General features: G+C 40.3%; 1 protein-coding gene across 2 annotated transcripts in view; it reads left to right on the forward strand.

The window, feature by feature from the left end:
- Positions 1–20,339: 20,339 nt before the first annotated feature.
- The window catches only part of PITPNB (phosphatidylinositol transfer protein beta), a 64,179-nt gene continuing 58,028 nt past the window's right edge, over positions 20,340–26,490 (forward strand). For both annotated transcript variants that reach the window (XM_003994761.6, XM_003994762.6), the window contains exons 1-2: positions 20,340–20,469; positions 25,177–25,207. In XM_003994761.6, the coding sequence (XP_003994810.1) occupies positions 20,450–20,469; positions 25,177–25,207 (51 nt within the window). In that variant the 5' untranslated portion in view covers positions 20,340–20,449. The remainder of the gene's footprint in view (positions 20,470–25,176; positions 25,208–26,490) is intronic.

Here is a 26,490-nt window from a genome sequence, read left to right on the forward strand (position 1 = left end):
CATGAAATGGACTTTTCCTTACTTGACTCCACATGACTATGAAATGTAAGACTTGTTGACTGGCCCTAGAAGGCTGCAGTGTACTCATGACCTGTGGGTCAGAGAAATAACTTGATCTAATGTTAATGGAAGGTCCCTGGCCCAGTTACTACTGCCAAATGTAACAGTCAAAGCTCAGGGTAAAGTCACGTCTAATATTTTTGGCTGTCATAGAATTCATGTCTTAAAATAGGGCCCAAAAGGCCCATGTGAATCTGCTCTCCTCAAATGTCAATAAAACTAAGGCATTAAAAAAAGTCCAGAGATTTTGCTTCTAATAATAGCCAAGTAACACCTACAGAAAATAATGATTCCACAGATAACAATTATAAACTCTGGACAAAATATATTTTTAAAAGTTACCTAAAAGCACTGGAGAGCAATCAAGAGAAGGAAGGAAGAAGATTCCATAGTGGAGCATTGAGCAGTGGGGTGAATCTTCCACTTTCAACTTTGGGCAGACCCCAATCCATGCCATGTCAAGAGGCAAAAATTCAGATTTTAAAAAATCTATAGACTTTCTTGTCTAATAGGAAAAAGGTCAGGGCAAATACTGCAGCTGGTGAGAAAGAAAATGCTTCAAAGGAGAGAACAAGAGAGGAGTATCCTCAAATTGTGTCATAAACACTGCCCAAATATCTGGCTAACCACCAAAGCACCCACATGAAGGGCAGACTCCAAGTAGCCAATAATGGTAAAAGGATCAAACACAAATTTCAGCTGCTACCCATTGCAGAGAAGTTTCTAGTACCAGTTCAGCCAACCGAATGGACTGATTTAAAAAAAAAAAAGAACAAAAAAAACCCCCGATACTCTTAGGAGGAATATAACAGAATCCAAAGTCTTCATATCATTCACAATGTCTGGGATAAAATCCAAACGTACTTCACAGAAGGAGGAAAGTACAAACCATACTCAGAAGCATTCAAGTGAAGGCTGACCCTGAGAGGACCCCACATGTTGAAATTTATAAACAAGGAATTTAAAGTAGCTATTACAATTATGTTCAAGGACACAAGGAGAATATATTTGTAAGGAATGAATAAATTAAACAGTCAGCAGAGAAATGGAAACTATGTAAAAGGACTATTGAAATGACAATATCTAACAGAGAAAAAATTTTCTGGATGGGTTAACATCAGTTTGAAGATAATAGAAGGATATATGAACTTGAAGAGATACCAGTAGAAATTAGACAATATTTATAGAGAAAAATATACTTAAAATTTTTTTAACCTTTATTTATTTTTGAGAGAGACAGAGTGTGAGCAGGGGAGGGGGCAGAGAGAGACCAGAGGCACAGAATCTGAAGCAGGCTCTGAACTGTCACAGAGCCCAACACAGGGCTCAAACTCACGAGCTGTGAGATCATGACCTGAGCTGAAGTCAGATGATTAACTGAGCCACTCAGGTTGAGAAAAAAATATTTTAAAAAATGAACAGAGGCCTGGGGACTTGGGACAAAATGGAAAGGTAAAATTGGACTCCTAGAAGAGAGAAAATTAAAAAAAAAATCTAAATGAATAATGGCCAAAAGCTCACTCAACAGGGTAAAAGACATTAACTTATAAGAAATTCAGAAACCCCCAACAAAGATAAATATAAAGAAAAATATACCTAGTCACAAATGATGAACACCAAAATCAAATAGAAAAATCTTGAAAGCAGCCAGAGGAAAACACATTATACATAAGGGAACAATGAATGATTCAAAATGCTGATTTCTTATCAGAAACAATAAAGGTGGGGAGAGAATCAAGAGAGAAGGATAAGAGAATCCTGAGCTCACCTCCGTCCACAGACACACCAAGACTACAACTATATAGAGAGCAACTCTCTTGAGGTCAGCCTAAAGACTGGCAGAACAGCTCTCCCACAGCTAGAGATATAAAGTAAATGACACATCGAAAGAGGTAGGAAGGGCAGAGACATGGTCTGCTCAGAACCAACAACCCAAGTGGGAGGGATACCCCAGGTACAAAAGCCTTCCCTGCAGAGTGAAGGGTTCAAGCCCCACACTAGACACCCCTGTCTGGCTTTGAAAATCAGTGGGTCTTAACAGTGGGAGAGCTAGACGGCTACAGGAAACAGAGACTCTGCTCTTAAAGTATCCCACACAAATTCACTAGCTCTGAGACCTAGCACAGAGGCAGCAGTTTGAAAAGCACCTGAGCCTACGCGATGATCTAGTAAGTTTAGGGCATGTGCAGGTGGGACAGGGGTCTGTAGGATACCTTCTCTGGGAACAAAAGTGCTGGTGAGAACCATTTTCATTACCCTCCTTCTACCTAGCTGGTCTAGCAATGGTAGGTGCTATTTCTAACATTTTCCATTTACCTGGCTAGAACTGCTCTCCTGCCCTGGTGTTCCCCTGTGGACCCGTGCAGCCAACCCATGCACCCTAGCAGGTGCCCCTCCAATGTGGTTCCCATGCTGCTGCACAGTAGGGAGCCTTGGCTGAGACTGCTTCACCCCCCAAGTGGCTCTCACCCACCAGCACACCTGCAATAATTGTGGCGGGCCCTGCGGTCAGGCACACCAGGGGCTAGCCCTGCACACCAGTATACCCACAGTAGCTGAGGCTGGGCCCCTCAGCCAGCTGTGCCAAGAGCACCCGCCCCCCACTGCCCCCCACCGCCACAGTGTGCTTGCAGCAGTTGTTGCTGGGCACTGCAGCCAGCAGGACGGTGCACACAGCCCACACAAGGGCCACTCTTGGAGTACCTGGTTCTGGTGGCCAAAGGGAATTGTCCTTTCGGGCTCCACGGGACACCTCTATATAGGACCACTCCTTCAAGACCTGGAGTTGTAACTGATCTACCTAACAGATATAATAACAGTAATGGACCAGCCACTTAAAGGGCTAGCATGAAAATTAAAAACTGCAGTAGTAAAAACAACTATAACAATGTATTCACAAATAAAAAAGATGTAAAATGATATCAAAAACATAAGATGGAACATTAAAATGTAGCACTTTCAGAATGTGTTTGAACTTAAGTGACCATCAAAAAATAGACTGCTGGGGTGCCTGGGTGGCTCAGTCGGTTGAGTGTCTGACTTCTGCTCAGGTCATGATCTCCCGGTTCGTGAGTTCGAGCCCCACATCGGGCTCTGTGCTGACAGCTCAGAGCCTGGAGCCTGCTTCGGATTCTGTGACTCCCTTTCTCTCTCTGCCCCTCCCCTGCTCATGCTCTGTGTCTCTCTCTGTGTGAAAAACAAACATTAAAAAAAATAAAAAAAAAATAGACTGCTATATAGGAGGGTATTATAGATGAACCTTATGGTAACCACAAACCAAAAACCTATAACTGCATGCACGTGCACACACACACAAAGGAATCCAAACATAACACAAAGTCACCAAATCACAAGGAAAGAGAGAAAGGAAGGAACAGAGAAGAGGTACAAAAACAACCAGAAAACAGCACAATGGGGAAAGAACAGTCTCTTCAATAAATGGTGCTGGGAAAATTGGACAGCCAAAGCACAAAAGAATGAGACTGGACCACTGCCTTATACCAAACACAAAAAAATTAACTCAAAATAGATCAAAGCTTTGAAAACAACATCTGAAACCATAAAATTCCTAGAAAAAAACATGGCAAGCTCCTTGACTTTGGTCTTGGCAATGATTTTTTGTGTTTGACACCAGAAGCAAAGGCAACAAAAGTGAGACTAAATCAAATGAAAAAGCTTCTGGAGAGCAAAGGAAACCAACAGTGAAATAAAAAGGCAACATACCAAATAGGAGAAATTATTTGTAAATCATATATCTGATAAAGGGTTAATATCCAAAATAAAGAACTCATGGGGCACCTGGGTGGCTCAGTCGGTCAAGCATCTGACTCTGGATTTCGGCTCAGATCATGGTCTTCCGGTTCGTGAATTCTAGCCGCACATTGGGCTCTGCGCTGACAACCCAGAGCCAGCTTGGGATTCTCTCACTCCCTCTCTCTCTACCCCTCCCCAGCTCACATTCTCTAGCTCTCTCTTTCTCTCAAAATAAGTAAATGTTAAAAAAATAAAATAAAATAATGATCTATCCCCATTAACCTCTAAAAAACAAAGAACTCATGCAAAAAACCAAAAAACTTTATTGAAAAATGGGCAGAGGATTTGGGGCGCCTGGTTGGCTCAAATAGACATTTTTATAAAGACAACACAGAGATGACTAACAAGTATATGAAAACATGCTCAACATCACTAATCACCAGGGAAATGCAAATCAAAACCACAATGAGGTATCTCCTCACATGTTAGAATGGCTATTATATTAAAAAGACAAGAAATAACAAGTATTGGCAAAGATGTGGAGAAAGGGAACCCTTGTACAGTTAGTAGCAAAGTAAACTGGTGCAGTCCCTATGGAGGACAATATGGCAGTTCCTCAAAAAATTAAAAATAGAACCATCACATGACCCAGTAACTCTACTTCTGGGCATTTACCATAGAAAATGAAAACACTGACTCAAAAACACATATGTACCCCCAGGTTTACTGCCAGCATTGTTTACAATAGCCAAGGTTACAATGGAAACAAACTAAGGGTCTATTGATGGACAAAGAAAATATGGTGTATATATACACAAAGAACTATTACTTGGCTATAAAAATAATGACATCCTGCCATTTGCAACAACATGGATGGATGGATCCTGAGGGCACTATGTTAAGTGAAGGAAGCAAGAGAAAGACAAACAAACATCATATGATCTCTCTTATATGTGGAATCTTAAAAAAATAACAAACAAAAAAACCTAGTTCATGGATACAGAGGACAGACTGGTGGTTGCCAGAGGCAGGGGAAAGAGGGGGAGTCAAACTGGCAAAGGGGATTGAAAAGTACAAACTTCCAGAGGCACCTGGGTGGCTCAGATGATTAAGCATCCAACTCTTGATTTTAGTTCATGGGTTGGAGCCCCACATTGGGCTCTATGGTGATAGTGAGGGCTTGCTTGGGATTCTCTCTCCCTACCCCTTCCATGCTCACATATGCTCTTTCTCTCAAAATAAACTTTAAAAAAAGTACAAACTTCCAGTTATAAAATAAATAAGTCATGGAGATATACAGCATGGTAACTACAGCTAATAGCACTGTATAGCATATTCAAAAGGTGCTAAGACCGTAGATCATCACAAGAAAAAAAAGTTGTTACTGTATATATGGTGACAGATGTTAACTAGAATTACTGTGGTGATCATTTTGCAATCTACACAAATGTCAAATTATTATGTTGTATACCTCAAATTACTATGTTATATGTTGCTATACCTCAATAAAAAAATGGGTAAGAGGGGCGCCTGGGTGGCGCAGTCGGTTAAGCGTCCGACTTCAGCCAGGTCACGATCTCGCGGTCCATGAGTTCGAGCCCCGCGTCAGGCTCTGGGCTAATGGCTCAGAGCCTGGAGCCTGTTTCCAATTCTGTGTCTCCCTCTCTCTCTGCTCCTCCCCCGTTCATGCTCTGTGTCTCTCTGTCCCAAAAATAAAATAAACGTTGAAAAAAAAATTTAAAAAAAAATGGGTAAGAAATTCGAACAGATGCTTCACGAATGAAGATATATGAATGGCCAACAAGCACATTAGTCATCAGAGAAATTCAAATTAAAGCCACAGGAAGATAACATTATCCATCCACCACAATAACTAAGATTAAAAAGATTGAGAACACCAATGCTGATGAGTTTATGGAGCAAGCAGAACTTTCATATATTTCTGTTAGGAGCATAAAATGACACAACCACTTTTGAAAATAATTTGGCAGTTTCTTACTACAGTAAGCAATTCTCCATCTATGTATATATACAATAGAATTAGTACAAATGTCACTAAAGAATAGTGTCACTATTTGTAATAGTCAAAAACTGAAAACAACTCAAATGACTATTAACAGTTAAATGGCTAAATGGTATATATTCCTATAATGGAATATTTTACAGCAATGGGAATGAACAGTTGTAGAGGAATCTCACACAGTGCTAAGCCAGACAGACACAAAAGAAAGCTGCTTTTATTATTCCATCTATGTAAAAGTTCAAAATAAGGAAAAACTAATCTATCACGATAAAAGATGAGAGTGATTACCTCTGGATGGTAAATCCTGGGAAGGACTGCAAGAGGGACTTCGGGGCTCTGTTTGATCTAGCTGTGTTTATGTGAGTGGTTGTTAATTATTAAAAACTCACCAAGAGATATATTTATGATTTTTTGCACTTTTTGGATACAAGTTACATTTTAATAAAACTTTCCTTAAAAAACTAGAGGGGAAATGGGCAGCTGGGTGGCTCAGTTGGTTGAGCATCTGACTTCAGCTCAGGTCATGATCTCACGGTTGTGAGTTCAAGCCCCACATCGGACTCATTTCTGTCAACATGTAGCCTGCTTCGGATCCTCTGTCCTCCTCTCCCTCAGCCCCTTCCCCGCTTGGGCTCTCTCTCTCAAATAAATAAACATTTCAAAAAATTGAAAAAAAAAAAAAAACTAGAGAGGAAAGATGAACCACCTACAAAGGATCAGGAGTTAGATGACTAACATCTTTTACCTCAATAATGAGAGCTAGAGACAGGGCCGTGGTATCTGAAACAAGCCAAAAAAAGGAAAACCAAACCTCCCTCCCAAAACAACAAAACCCTGAAATCTCAACCTAGAATTCTACATCAAAGTATTAAGAATGAAGATAGACTATTTTCATTTCAAATACTGTCATTTTCAAGCCAAAAATATGTCATTTACCACCAAGAGATTCTTTAGAACATGACTTTCAGGGAAAAGTAAAATCATCCAAGACTGGGGCACCTGGGTGGCTCAGTGGGTTAAGCGTCCGACTTTCAGCTCAGGTCATGACCTCACAGTTTGTGAGTTTGAGCCCCGTGTCAGGCTCTGTGCTGACAGCTCAGAGCCTGAAGCCTGCTTCAGATTCTGTGTCTCCGTCTCTCTGCCCCTCTCCCACTCATGGTCTGTCTCTCAAAAATAAATAAATGTTAAAGAAAAAAAATTTTAAATTATCCAAGATAGTAGGGCTGGGATGCAAAAGGAATGACGAGCAGACATACTGATAAATATGTAAGCAAATCCAAATAAATGTTGATTGTATGACATGGGTACAAAAATGTTTGATTTGTAAGAGAAAAGAAGGATGGGACCAATATAAAGTCCAGTATAATTGTTCCAACTCTTGTTCAAAGTTAAACTATTCTAAGGTCCTTGTATTATTCATGAGGAGAGTAAAAATACTGCTTAATTTTACTCCTCTCGCTCTCCCTCTCGCTCTCTCCTCTCTCTCTCCCTCGCTTCAAACATTCATGTCATAAAAGCTAGGATAAAAATTGAAATAGACAAAAACATATAAATTCCAAAAAAGTTGGCTGAACAAAACCGAGTAAGAAAAAGGGGAGAAAACTCCTTCAATCCAAAAGATGACAGGGAATACAAAGAGAGAGTGAAATGGAAAAATCCACCATTCGAAAGAGTATTAGAATGTATTAAAATCACAAAATAAAGGCTAACCCAATAATCTGGCTATAATCTGTCAACAAGAGCCACATAGAAGGTAAGGATGAATAGTCAGGAAATGGAAAACAATAACACTTGTAGGAAAAGTACCTGATAGCTTGGATTTGCTTTAAAATATCACCGAAGTGTGGGGCGCCTGGGTGGCTCAGTCGGTTAAGCGTCCGACTTCAGCTCAGGTCATGATCTTGCGGTTCGTGAGTTCGAGCCCCGCGTCGGGCTCTGTGCTGACAGCTCAGAGCCCAGAGCCTGCTTCAGATTCTGTGTCTCCCTCTCTCTCTCTGACCTTCCCCCGTTCATGCTCTGTCTCTCTCTGTCTCAAAAATAAATAAACGTTAAAAAATAAAAATTAAAATTAAAAAAAAATCACCAAAATGAACTGGGGAGGGAGAGTAGATGAAACAAGAATGCCAAATTGATAATTGTTGAAGGTAGGTGATGCACACATGAGAATTCATTCCAGTCTTCCAACTTGGATATTACAAAATTGCTTTTGTAATAACAAACAAGTTTAAAAAGGCACAGAGAAAGATATTCCAAAAGAATGCTAACCCAAAGTAACTTGGCATAGCTATATAAGCATCAGGTGAAAGGTAAAAGCATTGCTAGAGGGGTATCACAGATCGTAAGAACATCAATTCACCTAAGAGATGTAAACGTTCTACTTTTTATGCACCTAATCATATGGGCTCAAAAATATATGGAAAAAATTGAAAGAACTACAAGGAAAGAAAAATACATCAATCACTATATTGGGGAAATTTTAACACATCTCTGTCAGCAGTTGTATCTCTCTCTCTCTCTCTCTCTCTCTCTCTCTCTCACACACACACACACACACACACACACACACACGAGTTAGAAAATATGAACAACACAATGAATAAGTTTAGCCTAATATAGTCCAAAAACTGGAGAAAACCGATTTTTCAAGAATAGTCACACGTTTTACAAAAATGTCACACATAAAGAGATCTCGGGAAAAGTTTGATATACATCAGAGTTAGCATATATATCGGAGGAAAGACTATAAATTATGGTAAGATTGTTATCCATGTGGGGAAAGAAAATATTGGATCCTTATACCTCACACCATACTCAAAAAATAAGTCCAGGTAGGGCCACCTGGGGGGCTCAGTCAGTTAAATGTGTGATTCTTGGTTTTGGCTCAGGTCGTGATCTCATGGTTTGTGGGTTTGAGCCCCGCATCGGGCTCTGTGCTGACTGTGCGGATCCTGCTTGGGATTCTGTTCTTCCCTCTCTCTACACCTCCCCTCCTTGCTCGCTCATTCTCTCGCTCTTAAAATAAATAAGTAAACATTAAAAAAAATAATAAGTCCCAGGTAGATTAATGACCCAAATACAAAATGTGAAGCTTTAAAACTTTTAGAATATCTTTATCATCTCTGGATAGAGAAATGTGGTATTTTTGAATCTATAATAATTCAGGATGGTGACTCTTTGGGTAGAAGGCAAGAAATAAGAGAGGGAGATACAATCATATAGGTATACATGAGGGCTTCAACTTTACTGGCAATGATTGCTTCAGTAGCTGGTAGGCATATAGATATTCATTAGATTAGTCTTTTATCTTCATGTCAGAAGTATTTTACAAAGAATTCTTTAAAAAAAATGTTAATGCTTATTTTTGAGAGAGACAGAGCATGAGCAGGGAAGGGGCAGAGAGAGAGAGGGAGACACAGAATCCAAAGCAGGCTCCAGGCTCTGAGCTGTCAGCACAGAGCCTGACACGGGGTTCAAACTCATGAACCACGAGATCGTGACCTGAGGTGAAGTCGGATGCTTAACCGACTGAGCCATCCAGGCACCCATATGAGGAATTCTTAAATGTAAAACAAACACCCTTGTACACCAAGCAAAAGATACTAACCAGTTCAATCATGAGACTAAGGTGACATAGATTAGATAGTATCCATGTAAATGGAAAAGAAAATAATGTGAAAAACTTAAAGGAAATCCTAGTTAGAAGGTAGAGGAAATGGGAGTAATTAAGAACATCTCTTCAGATATGGAGACCAAGAGAATGAGTGGAAATTCAGTCTTTGAATACTGTCCACTCTATTTACTTAAAAAAAAAAATCTTCCATTTAACATTTCAAATTATGTATTATTACTATATTACAGATAGGACTAAGATACTATAAATGATGCAGAGTTTTCTTGGCTCCAAAGCCAATATTCCCTTCCATTATAACACACTGGCATTAACAGAAATGGTCCAGAGGGGAAGCTAGCACACATGCACATATATGCACGATCATTAAATAGTCTTTAAAAGATGTTTGCATAGAACAAAACTTATATAGTCTTTGAGTACAGTAGTGTTAGTTGCCTCGCTGGGATCTAGTTGTAGAACCAGCCTCAACCAAACATTCACAAGATTTTGGAGGCTATTCAACCTAGCATAGTTCTAAATGGAAAAAAAATAAAACTTCTCAAGCTACACCTTTAGGTATCATTTGCCCCTCTTTCTAAAGTACTGCCTGAGGGGCGCCTGGGTGGCGCAGTTGGTTAAGCGTCCTACTTCAGCCAGGTCACGATCTCGCGGTCTGTGAGTTCGAGCCCCGCGTTGGGCTCTGGGCTGATGGCTCAGAGCCTGGAGCCTGTTTCTGATTCTGTGTCTCCCTCTCTCTCTGCCCCTCGCCCGTTCATGCTCTGTCCCTCTCTGTCCCAAAAATAAATAAAAACGTTGAAAAAAAAATTAAAAAATAAAGTACTGCCTGAATATCATAATACTACTAGTTGTCTCAAACCACATTCTGCCATAAAATATGAAATAGGGAAAATTCAGCATCTGTTTCAATAGTTACGAATATTTCCTTCAATAGAATATTGAGGCATCTGAATCCTTTTTCATGGATATTTGACTATGTCAATAAGTACCATCAGCTACATGAGGGCCTTAATAAGTGTTAACTCAATGAAAGAATAAAACAGAGCCTGGGTGGCTCAGTCAGTTGAGTGTCTGACTCCTGATTTTGGCTCAGGTCGTGATCCCAGGGCTGTGGGATGGAACTCCACGTTGGGCTCCGTGCTGCGTGTAGAGACCGCTTCAGATTCTCTCCCTCTCTCCCCCTCTGCCCCCTCCCCTGCTTGCATGTTCGTTCTTGCTCTCTAAAATAAAAAAGTAAATAAATAAAACAGAAAATGAATGAATGCACATAAAACATTAAAACTGGCTTTCCCACCTTCATTCTAGTTCGCCAAGGTTCCCAGGTAATTCTCAGTGGTACCACTCTTCTACACTGGGAAAACCTGAGGCAGGTATGCCCAAGGCCCACTAAAGCTTTTTAAATTCTATGGTTTCTTTTTAAGTCAGTATACCTCAAAATATACACTTAAATCAAATAATTTAGTGACAAAAATTCTGAATCCTTTAAATCATAAAAGTAATAAAACTGAAAGCTAATAGAATTTGGTGGAAGAGAGCTGTAAGCAGAACGGGAATGGAGAAATAGAAGATAGTAAGTTCTTCAGTGGGAACCAGGATTTTCGGTGTTGAGGAGATAAAGATACAAAAGAGGTTAAGTAAAAACTCTATAGTCCTGGATTTTAATTAGTATCAAATCATAAGGTACTTTATCTTCAAAAAACTATTTTCATATTTATATAATTTATAGTTTGTACGCTTGGAAATTCTATCACTTATACATAATACCTATTCATAACAAAATATGTTAAGTTATATTTAGATGATATACAAATCTTATTTACATAATCGCACTAACAAGAATTCATGTTCTATTTTTCTGATTCATACATTTATATGCTATCTATGCTTTCAAATGTACAAAGTCTTTTAGCTATACCTATCAAAAAGGCCAAAAAAACAATTACTAGCCCATTAGCCATGACTTACCCAAGCACAAAGGTTACATTCTGGAAATACTATTTGCCATCAAAAGAAACCAAAGTTTCTTGGCAAAATGGGAGATTCCAGTCTGGGGCAGCAGAAAATGTACAAGATTGGTCTTTTCATGTCAGATCCTTCCATATGAGATACAGAGAAAGTTATCAAGGACTACCCGGAACACTCAAAAGGACTCAGAGACGACTTGAAGAGGCTCAGCTGGCCCAAGATAGGAGAGTGTGGGCAACAATAAAAATAGTATAGAAAGCAGTACTTCAAATGTGTTTAAATCTACACTAAAAAATAGTAATTGATCACTTTTAGGGGAAGATAGAAAACAAATTCTCATTTTGAAAAGTGGTTAAAAAAATGGGCAAAAATCAAAGGTTTCTTTCCTGCCTTTCCTACATAAATTGTACCTACCACTAGATGGCCAGTTTCTCTTTATAGAAGCATTCCAGCCAACACATCAAGAAATTATTGAATAAAAAAATCACCAATTTGCAATCCCCGATAAATTAGTCGATCTAAGCATTTAGCAATAATGGAAATGCCTACTATCACTGCAAAAAGAGAAAATATCCGTGTTCTTTTAATGGAAGAACACACTACCACCTATGAAGTAAGTTTGCCAAAAAATATCGCAGCTGAACCTGGTCAGCTCTCAGTTTGCCGAGAACAGCAAAATCCAGAGTGGGGGAAATTCTACAGATCAAACACGATTTCCTGAACAAACTGCATGGGGGGGGAAACAGGATAGGATTACCTGCAGATTAAAAGAAGCAATTATTAGACAACAGAATCTGAGGGATGCATACTAAGGTGAGCAAAACTATAAACAAAGGCAAAGAAGTGATTCCTGTAAAAGTCAAGGAGGGAGAAGGGAGTTGTAGCTGAAACAGGTACATGGAGAACTTATGAAGAGACTGGCAAAGTTCTATTTCTTGGTCTGGCAGACATAACCAAGTGTTGTTCTCCTTACAATTAATTTGTAATTAATCTGTTTTGTGTAAAAATTTTTATCTGTACTCTATTTTACAATTAAAAGTTTTTTAAAAATGTTTAAAAATACATTGGGAAAATTTGAGGAAATGGGTACTCTCATACACTCCTGGTAGGAGCATAAATTGGTAGTCTTTATGGAGAACTTTTTGGCAGAGTCTGTAAAAATTACAAAAGTACATACTCTTGGCTTAATTCCACTTTCAGGAATATACCTTACAGTTACTATTCTACATGTGTGATGTTAAAGGCAATTTATTGCAGGACTCTTGTAAAGGGAAACTACCGGATACAACCCAGTGAGGCCAGGTAAGAAATTATAGTGCACTATACAATGGAATTATCATGTACCCACCCATAAAATGAAGCAACCCAAGGTCACCTACACACCCAGTGCAATCTCTATCAAAATGCCAATGCAGAAAAGGAAAAACCTATCCTAAAATTCATACAGAGGGATCCCAAATAGCCAAAACTTACTACAAAGCTACAGTAATCAAAACAGTGTATTACTGGCATAAAGACAGATAGATGGATGAACAGAAAAGAGCCCAGAAATAAGCCCCTGCATATATGGTCAAATGACTTTTGACAAGGGTACATGACCATCCCATGGAAAAAGGAGTTTTTACAAAAAATGTTGCTGGGAAAAGTGGATGCCCACATGGAAAAGAATGAAGTCAGAACTTACTTAACATATAGCAATTAACTCAAAATGAATCAAATATCTAAATATAAGAGTTAAAACTTAAAAACTCTTAGAAGAAAACACAGGGCAAAAGCCTCATTACCTTGTATTTAGCAATGATTTCTCAGATATGACACCAAAGATACAGGCAATTAAAGAAAAAAAAGATAAACTGGACATCATGAAAATTACAAAAATTTGGGCACGTGCAGACAATATCAACAAAGTAAAAACGCAGCCCAGATTGGGAGAAAATATCTGTAAGTCTTCTATCTGATACGGAATTAATATCCAGAGTATATAAGGAACTCCTAAAACTTAACAGTAATGACAAAAAAAACCCAATTTGAAAATAAAGGACGTGAGTAGACATTTCTCAAAAGAGATTCAAATGGCCAACACGTACATGGAAAGATGCTCAACATCACTGATCACTAGGGAAATGCAAACCAAAATTACAATGCGATAGCACCTCATACCCATTATAATGGCTACTGTCTAAAAACCCGAAAATAACAAGAGTTGGAGAGGATGTGAAGAAACTGGAATCTTAACACACTAGTGGTGGAAACACACACTAGCACAGCAGCTATGAAAACCAGGACGGTGATTCCTCAAAAAATTAAAAACAGAATTACCATATGATCCAGTAATTTCACTTCTGGGTATACACCCAACAGAATTGAAAACAGGGTCTCTAAGAGGTACTTGTACACCCATGTTCATACTAGCATTATCTACAATAGCCAGAAAGTGAAAGTGACTCAAGTGCCCATCAACAGAAGGGTGAATAACCAAAACATGGTCTATACATACAAACATGGAATGTTACTCAGCCTTAGGAAGGAAATTCTGATACATGTTACAATACGAACCTTTTTTTCTGTGAAATAACCCAGTCACAAAAGGACAAATACTGAATGATTCCATTTATATGCTATTTACAGTAGTCAAAATCATAGAGACAGAAAGCAGAATGACGGTTGCCAGGGACTAGGGAGAGGGAAGAATGGAGTTATTTAATGGGAATAGAATTTCAGTTTTACAGGATGAAAAGAGCTAAGGGGATGGATGTGTAACATTATGAATGTATTTAATATTACTGAACTGTACCCTTAAAAGTGGTTAAGATGGTAAATTTTATGTGTATTTCACAATAAAAAAATTGAATGAGAAAAACGTGAAATGTATCACAGACCTAAATGTAAAAGACTTTAAAACTTCTAGAAGAAAACATAGTAACATAAAGCCTTTGGGACTTTGGGGGTAGGATAAACAATGATTTCTTCGGCAGGATACAGAAAGCACGGATAATAAAATAAAAAACTTGATTGGGGTACCTGGGTGACTCGGTTGGTTAAGTGCCGGACTTGGGCTCAGGTCACAATCTCATGGTTTGTGAGTTCAAGCCCTGCGTCAGACTCTGCTGTCAGCGCCCGTCTGCTTTGGAACCTCTGTCCCCACTCTCTCTGCCCCTCCCCCCCCAAAATAAACATTAAAAAATGCTTAAGAGAAAAAAACAACAAAAAAACTTGATAGCCTAGACTTCCTCAAAATTTAAAACTTCTGCTGTTTGAAATATGCCGACAAGAAAATGAAAAGGCAAGCTACGGACTGGGAGAAACTCTTTGCAACACCTACGTCTGAGAAAGTACTTCTATCTAGAATATGTTAAGAACTATTATGACTCAACAATAAAAAGAAAAACCAATTTAAAAATGGGCAGGGGTGCCTGGGTGGCTCAGTCAGTTGAGTGTCCAACTCTTGGTTTTGGCTTAGGTCATGATCTCACGGTTTCATGAGTTCAAGCCCCTCTTCGGGCTCTGAGCTGACCACATAGAGCCTGCTTGGGATTCTCTCTTCCCCTCCCCCACTTGTGCTGTCTCTCTCTCTCTCTCAAAATAAACTTAAAAAAAAATGGGCAAAAGATCTGAACAGATGCTTCACACAGAAGCTACACAAATGACCAATAAGCACACAAAAAAGTGCTCAATGTCATTAGTCTTCAGGGGGATGCAAATTAAACTACAATGAGATACCTCAACACATCCACTAGAATGGCTAAAATGTGTTGGTAGGGATGTGGAGGAATCAGACTCATACATTGCTCATGGCAATGTAAAATAGCACCACCACTTTGCATATCAATTTGGCAGTTTCTGCTACAATTAAACATATACTTCCCTTATGATCCAAGAAAAACTTTCCCAAGAGAAATGAAAACATATCTACAGAAAGACTTCTGCACAAATATTCATAGCAACTTTATTTATAATGGCCAAACACTGGGAAGAACTCTAAAGTCCAACAACAAGTAAATGGATAAACAAAATCTGATCTATCTATACAGAGGAGTATCACTCAGCTGTGCTAAGTAGTGAACTACACACTATGTGATTCAATGATAGGATATGCTAAAAAATGTCTAATTTACAGCAACTGAAAGCAGTTCTATGCATGCCTGGGGCTGCAATTGTGGGGTGACTGACAGGAAAAAGACAAGAGGAAACCTTTTATACAGACTCAAATGTCTTGCACCTTGATTGCCTTAAGGATTATGAAAGCATTTGACAGAATTCTTGAAACTGTGTATTCAAAATGGATGCATCTTATTGTATGTAAATTACAGCCTAGTATAGTTGATTAACATTTTCTGCACATTAGAAGACATACAGAAGGTTTCTACTTTTTAAAATAGGGGTAATAATAATGCCTATTTTATATATGTGCTACGATGAGTAAACGGGTTAGGGTTAGGTCATGTGAAATATGTAGGGCCTGGCATATAAAAACTCAAAAAAATGTTAGTGAGATAAACTTTTGTTAAAGATAAATAACTGCACAAGAGTCACTATAAACCAGTGGTTTTCAACTCGGGCAATTTTGCCCCCTTCCCCCAGATACTGGGCAATGTCTGGAGAAATATTTAATTGTCATGACTGGAGAGGTGCTACCAGCATCTAGTGGATAGAGGCCAGGGATGCTGCTAAACATCCTACAAGGCACACAACAGTCTCCACAGCAAGGTATAATCTGACCCAAAATGTCAATACTGCAGAGGTTGAGAAGCCCTGCTGTAAACAAAGTGATACAACAAACCCTAGATAGAAAAAATATATATAAAGTGCACCTAATCAACACAAAATTCAAATGCAAAATGACTGTGTATATATGAGTATACACACACACACAAATATATATATCCTCTACAAATCAAGAAGAAAAAAATAGGAAAACAAAAAAAAAAAAACCATGAACATGGATAGTAAACAGCGAGATCGACACCCTGCAGGGAATTGCCAAGTGAATAGGTGAGATGGCATTCTAAAACCAATAAAGTGGCAAAAATGAAAAATTCTGACAATGCCAAATGTCTGTGATGATACAGAAATCTGTAGTATGCACTGCAGGTGAAAAGGTTAGAACGACATATGAATATGCAGTGAAAGGGTTATAGCCATATATGAATGTATAAGAACACATGTATACATACATGCATTTTTATTCATGCATTAGGATCAATAGTGATTAATGATAGTAGCTACCTCCAGGGATGAAAGGAGATGGTTGGGAGGAACTCACAACAAATTATTCCCCACAACAAACCTATGTTGTAGATTTTCCTTTTATAGTATCTCCAAACAATTGAATAATACGCTCAAGGTACAGACCCAGCAGCAGAGCCTGGATTCAGGTCAAGGGTTTTCTACTGCAAAGCTCAATCCTGTCAACAACAGTGGTAAAATATTATGACCAATGCCCTAAGGTTTGACAAAATTAAGGCATTCTTGGAAATATTTCTAGTTTTCATAGAGAGTCTCAATCAAGAGAAATCTAAAATGGGAGGGTGGCAAAATGGGACAGACCCAATGCAGAGTAGGCAAGGCAAATGTAAGCTACAGACCTCTCCCCCAGAAAAAAGGCATGAAATTACGTATATATTATCAGTGGTTCACAAATTCCCTGAGCACCCGCTAAAAAGCCTTTGGTTAAGAACATCTGGTTTAGGAAGAAAAAAAAAAAAGAGGGGAAATTCAATTATAATATTTGAAAGACCAAATTTCTTTGACCAGAATTGTACTTTATCAACTACTGCAGAAGTGTTCCAAACATTGCTCATGGTCAGAAATCTCTTGATTTGCCTCAATAAAATCTACCATTATTCTTACTATAATGAGCTCTTTGCTCCAGAACAATACAAGAAATGAGACTGGTGATTATAGGAGGCTTGTACAATTGAATTTAACTAATTCTACATCTTGTGTGTAAAGGTTACCTTTGTTGAGGGCTGAAAGAACAAAGAACAAGAGACATCAGGCTTAAGTTGGATTTTTTTTTCTACATCCAATTAGAAGTTATATTCTGTATTACGCCCATATTTGCAAAATGCATAAGATCTAACATCTTTAGTTTCAAAATAAGACTATGCCATGCAATCTGTTAGTTGTTTATTTGTAACATCCTTTTTATTTGTAATTTCTCTGTGTGTCCTTTTTCATTTTGGGGTAATGGTTCATGTCTTTGCTGCTTTCTAGTTCTCTTCAATATTTCCTCATTCTCCCACTTTTATCTCTAAAGCAGATATAAAGCACAATATCTTGATTTCATGGATTGTCAACCTAATTTTAATTAGTATGTTTCTTTCCCTCAATAAATACATCTAAACTTGTTGCTTTCTTAATTTATCCTTGTGGTCTGTAATTGAATGTTTTAATATGAATCTGAAACAATATGCATAGGATATACTGGTTCAAAGTTATGCTCCATCCAGCACACTTTTACAAACATTTGAGTGCTAACTATGAGCAGCAATTGTGCTAAGCAGACAATGAAATTAGCATACACTTGTGGGAAGACTCCAAGAGTTATACAACATCCTAATTTTCTTAATGATTGATAAAAGCAGGTCAACCACAAATTCATCCACAATTTTTTTTCAAATATTTATTTTTGAGAGAGAGCGCACAAGTGGGGGAACAGAGAGGGAGGGGGACCGAGAATCCCAAGGTCACACAGACAGCAGTGAGCCCGATGCAGGGCTGGAACCCACAAACTGTGAGATCGAAACCTGAGTCAAAACTAAGAGTTGGATGCTTAACTGACTGAGCCACCCAGGTGCCCCTCATCCAAATATTTTAAAGCTGTTATGCATATTTGCAGCATGCATAACATTTGGGGAGAAATTACTACATAAAATGACTACTTACAAGTTTGGCAATTAATATTTATCTCCTTGGACATTTTCTAACATATTTCTGTGTGTGTAACTCTAATACATATATATGTATATATATATGTACAGGAGCATACTATTCAAATTTGTACTTTATTATCATCTCTAAGTATCTTCTAGATTTGGTAACTTTCTTTTTTCCATAACTGAGAACAATGATTTGTTATAAAGATTGTCTGCATGCCCCAACCTCTTACTTTTTTCTTAAAGAAAAGGAAAAAGGAAAAAGGAAAAAGGAAAAAGGAAAAAGGAAAAAGGAAAAAGGAAAAAGGAAAAAGGAAAAGAAAGGAAAAGAAAAAGTGTAGTGGAAAGACCAGACTTGGAAGGTTTTAACACCTGGATTTGAAAACTGGTTCTGTAAACAAGCTGGCTGAGTGATTTTTGCACAGTTCACTTAATTTGGCGCTCTGTACCTCATTTTCTTTCCTTTCTTAAGAATGCTAAAATACCTATCTTATAACGTTGCTCTAAGGAGGAAATGAGATAAAGCATCTCCATCATCTCGCACAATACTTAGCATATAATAGGTGCGCAATCGATGGAAGCTACTCCCAACTTCTAAACTCCCTGAAAAGGGCAGGTTTCCGTGGACCTTCGCAATCATAGTAACTAGCAAAGGGCTTCATGCATCACGAAAATGATCCCCAGATACTGCTTTAGGAGGAAATCTCTAGCTTTTTGGTAAATAATTTCACTTCTATTACTTTCAAGACAGCCCTAACTCCATTGAATGTATTCCAGTATCAGATACTATACTATCCGGTATCTATCATATAGATAATAGGACAAGTTTTAACGTTCATGTAATTCTTTTGATAACCTTTTAACAGCTTCCCGTGGTTCTTACAATTAAAATTCTTTACTATGGTCCAGTGACCTATTTAGTCCCAACTTATTTCTGCCCCCGCATTTAAGACGTTCTAGCCACACCTACCCTCCACCAGCCCTGAAATACTCCAAGCTTATTCCAGCCTCAGGGACTATCTTTCTCCAACTGGAGTGTCTCCTCCACTATCTTCACAGGCTAGGCTAATTTATACCATTAGGCTCAACCATAGCCTCCCCAGAGTCCTTCCCTTGATGAGTCTGCCTCCTCCATTACCCTATTTTAGCTTATTTATAGGAAGCCAAATTCTCTCATTTGTTTCCAAGGGAGGTCAGGGGGCGTGCCCCCTGATTGTTTCCAGGTGTATCCCCAGCGCCTAGAACAGTGCCTGGCTTTAATGACTCCTGGGGCCACCACTCCTCCTAGGCTTTTGGGCAGAAGGGCGCCTGGGGGGTAGGGGGGAAAGGGGTCGCGTGGGCGTTCCCTATGGCCACGCGACTGTCCTCCCAGCCCAGGTCCCTTTCCTGGGTCTTAAGGGCGAGCACCTCTATTCCCCGCGGGGGCCCTCGCTGCGAGTGGTGGGCACTCCTCCCATCGGGTCACTGGATTCTGGGGTGGATTCGGGCGTTGGGGAGCTCTGTGGCCACACCTGCTGGCCCTGGCTGCACTCACGAAGCTGCTGGTACATGCACGTGAGCAGTGAGCCAGGTGAGCCTCTGTGTGTCCCGCGCAATCCGACGGGGCCCGCGACGGGAACAGAACGCGGTGGCGTCGGCCTCCCCACCGCGTCAGCAAGACTTTCCGGTAGACGTCGGAACGACATGCCAGTCAAGGACAGGGCCTCTTCTCAAAAGCAGCGAGAGAAAGCTTAGCGCTGGTTGCCAGAACACGACTTCCAGGGAACTGACTAGAAAACTCACCAGAAACCGTAGGCTGCACACACGACCCGAGGAAACTAGACTGTAGGGAGGAGTGGCACCTAAGGGACGTGCGAGCGCGAGCCCAGTTTGCGCAACCGCAGAAGGTGCACGCTTTCCAACTAGTCGCGCAGCCGCAGTGGAGGCTCCGTGAGCCTAGGGTGGGGCGCGGGACTGGGGCGGAGCTAGCCCCTCGCGCGCGCTGACGCGAAGAGTCGCGGCGGAAGGGTGTGGACGCGCAGGCGCCGCAGTGGTTCGGGTGGGGGCAAGGAGGCGGGGCCGCGCAGGCGCCGTGAGGGGCGGTAGCGGCGGCGGCGGCGGTAGCGGCGGCAGCGGCGGCAGCTGTGAGGGGGTTCCGGGAAGATGGTGCTGATCAAGGAATTGTGAGTGGGTCGGTGGGCGCGTGCGGGGCTACGGGACCTCGGTGGTGGGAGACTCATTGACTGAGGAGTGGCGGAAGCGGAATATTCCTAGAAAGGAACGAACCTCGAGGTGGCCGCTCCCTCCCCCCCCCGCGCCCCCGGCCCCACTGAAGGCCTTTCCACTGCGCGCCCCCAGACCCGCTCCCTTGAGGTTGCCGTGATAACACCGCCGCCTTCTCCCCTGGGGCGGAGGCGCCTGGGTTCCCGGCCGGAGCGCGTGGCTCGGGAAGGCGAGGCCGGGAGTTTCCGCTGGGACCCGCCTTCTTCCCACCCCCCCACCCCAGTCTCAGTCTGGGCCCACCCGCAGGCCCGCCAGTGGGATCGAGCCGGACCCCGAGGATGGGGAGGCTCGGTGGGTCTGACAGTGATTTGTCGTCTGGGGTGGAGCCTACCTGTAACCCGCTGGAGACAGGTCTGCCAGGTGAAGACAGCCCTGGTGCCGCGACTCGAGGTGGGACGTAGGCACCCTGAAGTTCAAGCAGGAGCTGGGAGTTGGCAAAAGTGCGCTCCCCAGGGCAGCTGTGTTGACTTACCAGGAGAGCCATCTCTCTGCTCTGAGTCTCAGTTTTCACATCTTTAAGATGGGGTGATACTCTGGGTTCCACCTACTTCACGGGGTTTAGACGAGGAGTTAACACGTGGTCTGTCACATGGAATGATTTTCAGGTGCATCAGGACGGGCAAAGTGATTTTGCTGAAAAGTTACGGCATTTCCCACCGGCAAGGGCTGTGACTATCACAGGAAATCTGGTTAGGCGTGATTGTTGAGCTGTCACAGCTGGTTCGTATCGTCAGCATCCTGTGGGCAACTAGGGATTTCGAGTGTGGCCCGTTCCTTGGCTTTTCAATTGCTCTTCTCTTTATAAATTCTTAAACAAATTTCAGCTTAATTTAGCCATCTCCAGACACTTTATTTTTAATGTTCTCAAACTTCTTTTAAAAAGTCACTCCTGTCGTTTCTCTACTTACCTTCCACCCCCCCCCCCCATTTCACTGTGTATAAAAAACAAAGCCCTTACAATAGCGCACAGAAGTCTTACGCTATTTTCTTTTCTGCTCTCATCACATTTACCACCCTTCCCGTGCCCACTCCAAGCTCGCAAGCTTCCTTATCATTTTCATTAGTTCAGGGAAAACGCTTGGTTCAGGGCCTTTCTGCTTGCTGTTCTCTCTGCCTGAAGTGCTCTTCCCTCATCTCATTAACTAACTTGCCTCCTTCAGGTCTTTGCTTAAGTATCACCTTCTTAGGGAGTCCCTCTCTGAAAACCCAATTGCAATCCCCACCATTTGGTATTTGCCTTTCCTGTGTAATTGTTGTCAGTAGCAATTCTGTCTAACGTGCAACATACTTTTCTAAAATCTATTTTACTACACGTGTTCTTTTACTATATGTAAGCTCCATGAATTTTTCCTTTTTGCTCACTTCCACATCCCCAGCTCTTAGAATAGTCCTTGGAACATAGTAAGGGCTCAATAGTACTTGTTAAATTAATGAAAAATTACAACTTTAATCAGTGACGGGGTCCTGAGAAAAGACACATTTTCACTTAAACTTTATAGTATTGAATTTTGGATTTATATAAACCTTTTCTTCCAAGTCATTTATACACTGTATCATGAAAGTTTTATTTATTACTGACATCTTTGTAATGTAGGTAGGTGGCAGAAATTAAGACAAATGGAGGGAACAAGACAGAAGGAAATTGACTTGGCCCAAGTCACATAGCAAGTGGGTTGCCGAACTGATCTTAGATCACCGATCTCGTCATTTTTATTAGAGTTATTTCCTCTTTCCTAAAATATGAATTAAGTGTTCAGTAGATCCCTTTGACAGTTATGTGAGGAGTATCCACCTAACTCATGGAAAGCAGTTCCCACTGGGAATCTGCACAATACGCTTTTTGTGAACCATTACTTTCATTATAAAAGTTTAAATGCACCGAGGTAATGAATGCTGTAATGTGCCCAAGTGTAATTTTTTTCCTGCGGAGTTATAAATTACATTTGATGTTCACTCTTGTGTGTCTCCCTAGACTTTTTTTTTCCTCTTAAACTTTTTGAGAGCAGAGACTGTTCTAAGTATTCCTGGTATCCAGCATAGCATCTAGGCTAGCATACTGTAAGTGCTCAGTGCTGTTAGACGAAGAAAAAATGATTCTTCCTGCTTGCAAGTCAACTTTCTAAAATTGTTTTTGGTCAGGAGCAATGAATAGGTCATTCCTCTGTGAAGATGTTGGTAAACCGTAAAATACTTTGGCGAATGTTTGTTTTCTTTAAAAAAATGTCATCTATTTTTGACATGGATTAAAAGTTTAAAAATGACTTCTCAGGGTGGGGAGTTCCCTTCAAGTTGTTACTTGAGCAATGGATGAAGTTGCCGTTCGCAGAAAGGCCTGATTTTAAAGAACTAGTTGTTAGTTTTATTTGGAGTATTATTTTCCTGATGATTTTCAGAGAATTTGGCAATTTTCAAATCACTCTAAGTTGAGTACTACTTTGAGAAGAAGAGAAAATCAGAGCCTATCTATTCCTTTCACTTTTCATTAAGCAAATGTTGGAGAATTTATTTGACTCATCATTCATCCAGAATGTCTCGATCAGTCCACTTAGATTTTGTGAAATAAGTCCCTGAAAGTGCTGTTGTATAAAAATAGGGATCTTCCTACCAGTGAGTAGTTGTTAAAATTACTCAGCAGTGATTCTTTGGTTTTGTGGAAGTTCAGGGAAGTCTTTAACTCTTTCCTCTCTATTCCTTTCATTTCCTCTGCAGCCCATCTTCTTGGTTCAGGCCTTTGTACACCCTTGCCCAGCTTTCCCAAAGATGGCTTTTCCCCCACATCCTGCTTCTTAATGGTTTTTAATTACCTACAGATGGCTTCTTCAGATTAACTGTAGTCATGTCACTTCTCTTTTGGAGCAACCTTCCTGGATTCCTTGTTGCCTAATAAATGTAATAGATTTCTTACCATTGTATTCCAGGTCCTGAAAATATGCTCCCAACCTGTATCTTTGTATTTTTCTCTATCTTTCGAAATATACTCTCCATCTGTATCTTATTTCCCCTCTGACCACTGCACCCGCTTGGCCCTAGTTTATTTTGCGTGACTGAGATAGCAAGTTAGTGTGTACTCTGAAGAGACAGTTAAAAGGATTAGGTATGGAAGGAGTTTTTGTATAACAAGTTTATCCTTGATGAGAATAGGAATTAGTAGTCTTGGTGACTTGTCTTTAGGTGACCATTATCAGAAAGACAAAGAATGCTGAGTGATCCCCTAGTGAAGGAGGGGAGAATAACAGGAGGCATGTTTTATACTATTGGAAATCAAGGTGATGTGAGCACTCCAGCATAGCTGTTTGAGGAGGATAGGAAGAGGGGTGGGTGGGCAGTGCAGCCAAAGAGAAGTTGGAATGAGGAAGAAGTTGTGAATTTTCTATAAAATGAAAATCGAGGTGACCGCTGTGAGATTTTTCTCTCCTTTTAATAGAGTTAAAACAAAATTTTAAATGACGTTGCTGTGTCATTTAACGATTAGTAGGGAAAAGTCTGAAAAGGATCAGGCCAAAAAAAAAAAAAAAGTTGCTATCTTGGGACACCAGCTATTATCACGAGACAGTTGATGCTCGGGGATTTTCAGAGTTTATGCTGGAAATAAGTGAAGATACTTCCATATAAAAATCTGGTGATAAAGTGCAATATTCTGACATAAAATAATTCACCCCAGTATTCTTTTTTGGAATATATTTTCAGGAGCATTAGCCTCCTTTTAGGTCCTTTTGTATGTCCAGTAACAAACTCTTGGACAGGATCAAACATCTGTCAACCTTAAACTGAATCTACCCTGGAAAGGTTATATTTATAAAGTTTAAAGTGTTTTCCTTGGTAAAGTTTATTCTTCTTAAGTCCAAAGGACCTTTTTACTTGTTTTTCTCTTAGTAAAACTGAGGAATAGTTGGGTAGTGGGGAACGATTTTTGGAAGTGTTCGTTCAAGTGGTTCAAGACCTATGTCCAATGAGAGATATCATGAAAACAAAATTCGTAGTGTAGAGATGGAGAATGAAACCATACCAAAAATTGCCTGAGGGCAACCTGACCACACAGTCCAAAGATAATATATTCGGCACCCTGCAATTTTCAGTGATGAGTTTTCACTTGTTCCTTTTCTCCTCACCAGAATCTCTGCAACTGCATTTGGGGTCCTGGTACAATGAGGACACTAAATGGGAATCATCATTGAGACCCAGAAACAGTAACCTTACTTCCCCAGTTTAAAAATACTTATTTAAAAAAAAAATTTTTTTTAATGTTTATTTATTTTTGAGAGAGACAGACAGAGAACAAGCTGGGGAGGACCAGAGAGGGAGACAGAATCGGAAGCAGGCTCCAGGTTCCGAGCTGTCAGCACAGAGCCTGACTTGGGGCTCGAACCACGAACTGTGAGATCATGACCTGAGCTGAAGTCGGCGCTCAACCAACTGAGCCACCCAGGCGCCCCACCAGTTTAAAAATTCTTATTTAGAGCTGTAAACATTGTGAAGACCCTCTTCTCTAAATGACGTTCTTGTATTGGATGATCTGCTATCATTGAATTCAAGTAAAAGTTATTGTAAACCTAGAGACCTGTGTTCTCATACATGATAAATATTTTTTTTTTCTTTTGTCGTTTTAGCCGTGTGGTTTTGCCATGTTCTGTTCAGGAGGTAAGTCTCGCTTGTTTTCTGTTTGTTTTGTTGATACATTGTGTTTTGGTACATTAATCTCAAATCATATTCTTGTTGTGTTCGCTTACCTTTACATTCGTACAAGTGAATTATGGTGTATCACAGATGCTTAATTATAAATGAATTCTGTTACACTGCCTTGTTTCAGAAGGCTCTAAACAATGTGGTTTAATCTCCTGCCCAGTTCAGGAATTCTGGCTACAATATCGCAGAGAAAGGAGGTTCCGACCTCAGTGTGAGCACTGTAAGGCTAAGAAACTTGCTGCTTAGAGAAACAGTCTGTTTTACTGTCGGATATTTCAAACCTTTGACTTTATACCCAAATCTGCTTTCCTGTAAGGCTTGTTGTCTACAGTCCCTTCCACTCGTGCAGGGGAAATAAGCCTATTCTGACTGGCATATGGTAGCCCTTTAGGTTTTCTTTGGGCCATTCTGGCTCCTCCCCTTGAGTTCTTTTGTTCCTTCTCCTCCACATGAGGTCACAGGGTTAACCATTCCCAGTGCATTCATTTGGCCTGGTCTAACATGACCTCTAGACTTCCTCACCAGCTGCTCTCACTACATGCGTCGTAGTTGTTGCTCTGCTGAAACCACTATTCCAAACACAGCCTGACCAGCACGTAACTGTGAGAGCTTATCGTCTCCCTTGATCTGCACATGGTACAGAAGTACACATCCAATCCAGAACTCGTACATCCTTCGGTGGTAGCTGTCTGTGGCATAGCCGGGAATGAGGCTAAAACCGGAGAAACATCTGTGTAGCAAACCCCACAAAGCCCGCTGGGTCCTTCTAGAACTCGCATACAGTTTGCACTGGCTCAGTTTTCTTGTTTTCCTAGAGCTGACAGTAGATTAGAAGCAGTGAATTGGAAGTGGGACAAAACAAACTGATAACCTAAGAAGTGACAGCTGACAGAAGACAGAAAGGAAAAAAAAAATGCAGAAACAAAAAATGAGTAGCTGCTGGCATAGTTCAAAGCAGTCTTGAACACAGCTGTATACATCTCAGTAGTGCCTCAGGTTTCCCTGTATAAAAATACTCAAGCCAGACACCCCTGTGCTTTACTTGTGCGATTGATTGTTTGAACTTGAATGTGGAAATTGACGTTTGTTTTGGTTAAATTTTTTCTTTTGGTTTCAGTTGGTCAGATCAATTTGTTGAAATCTTTTTGAGTCTTGATGTTGTCATCCAAAATAATCTCGGCTTTTTCCTCTATTCAGATTTACTAAACACCTCTCGTCTGTCTTTAAATTACTCTTAA

Source organism: Felis catus, chromosome D3 (genome assembly GCF_018350175.1).
Source record: "Felis catus isolate Fca126 chromosome D3, F.catus_Fca126_mat1.0, whole genome shotgun sequence".
NCBI lineage: Eukaryota > Metazoa > Chordata > Mammalia > Carnivora > Felidae > Felis > Felis catus.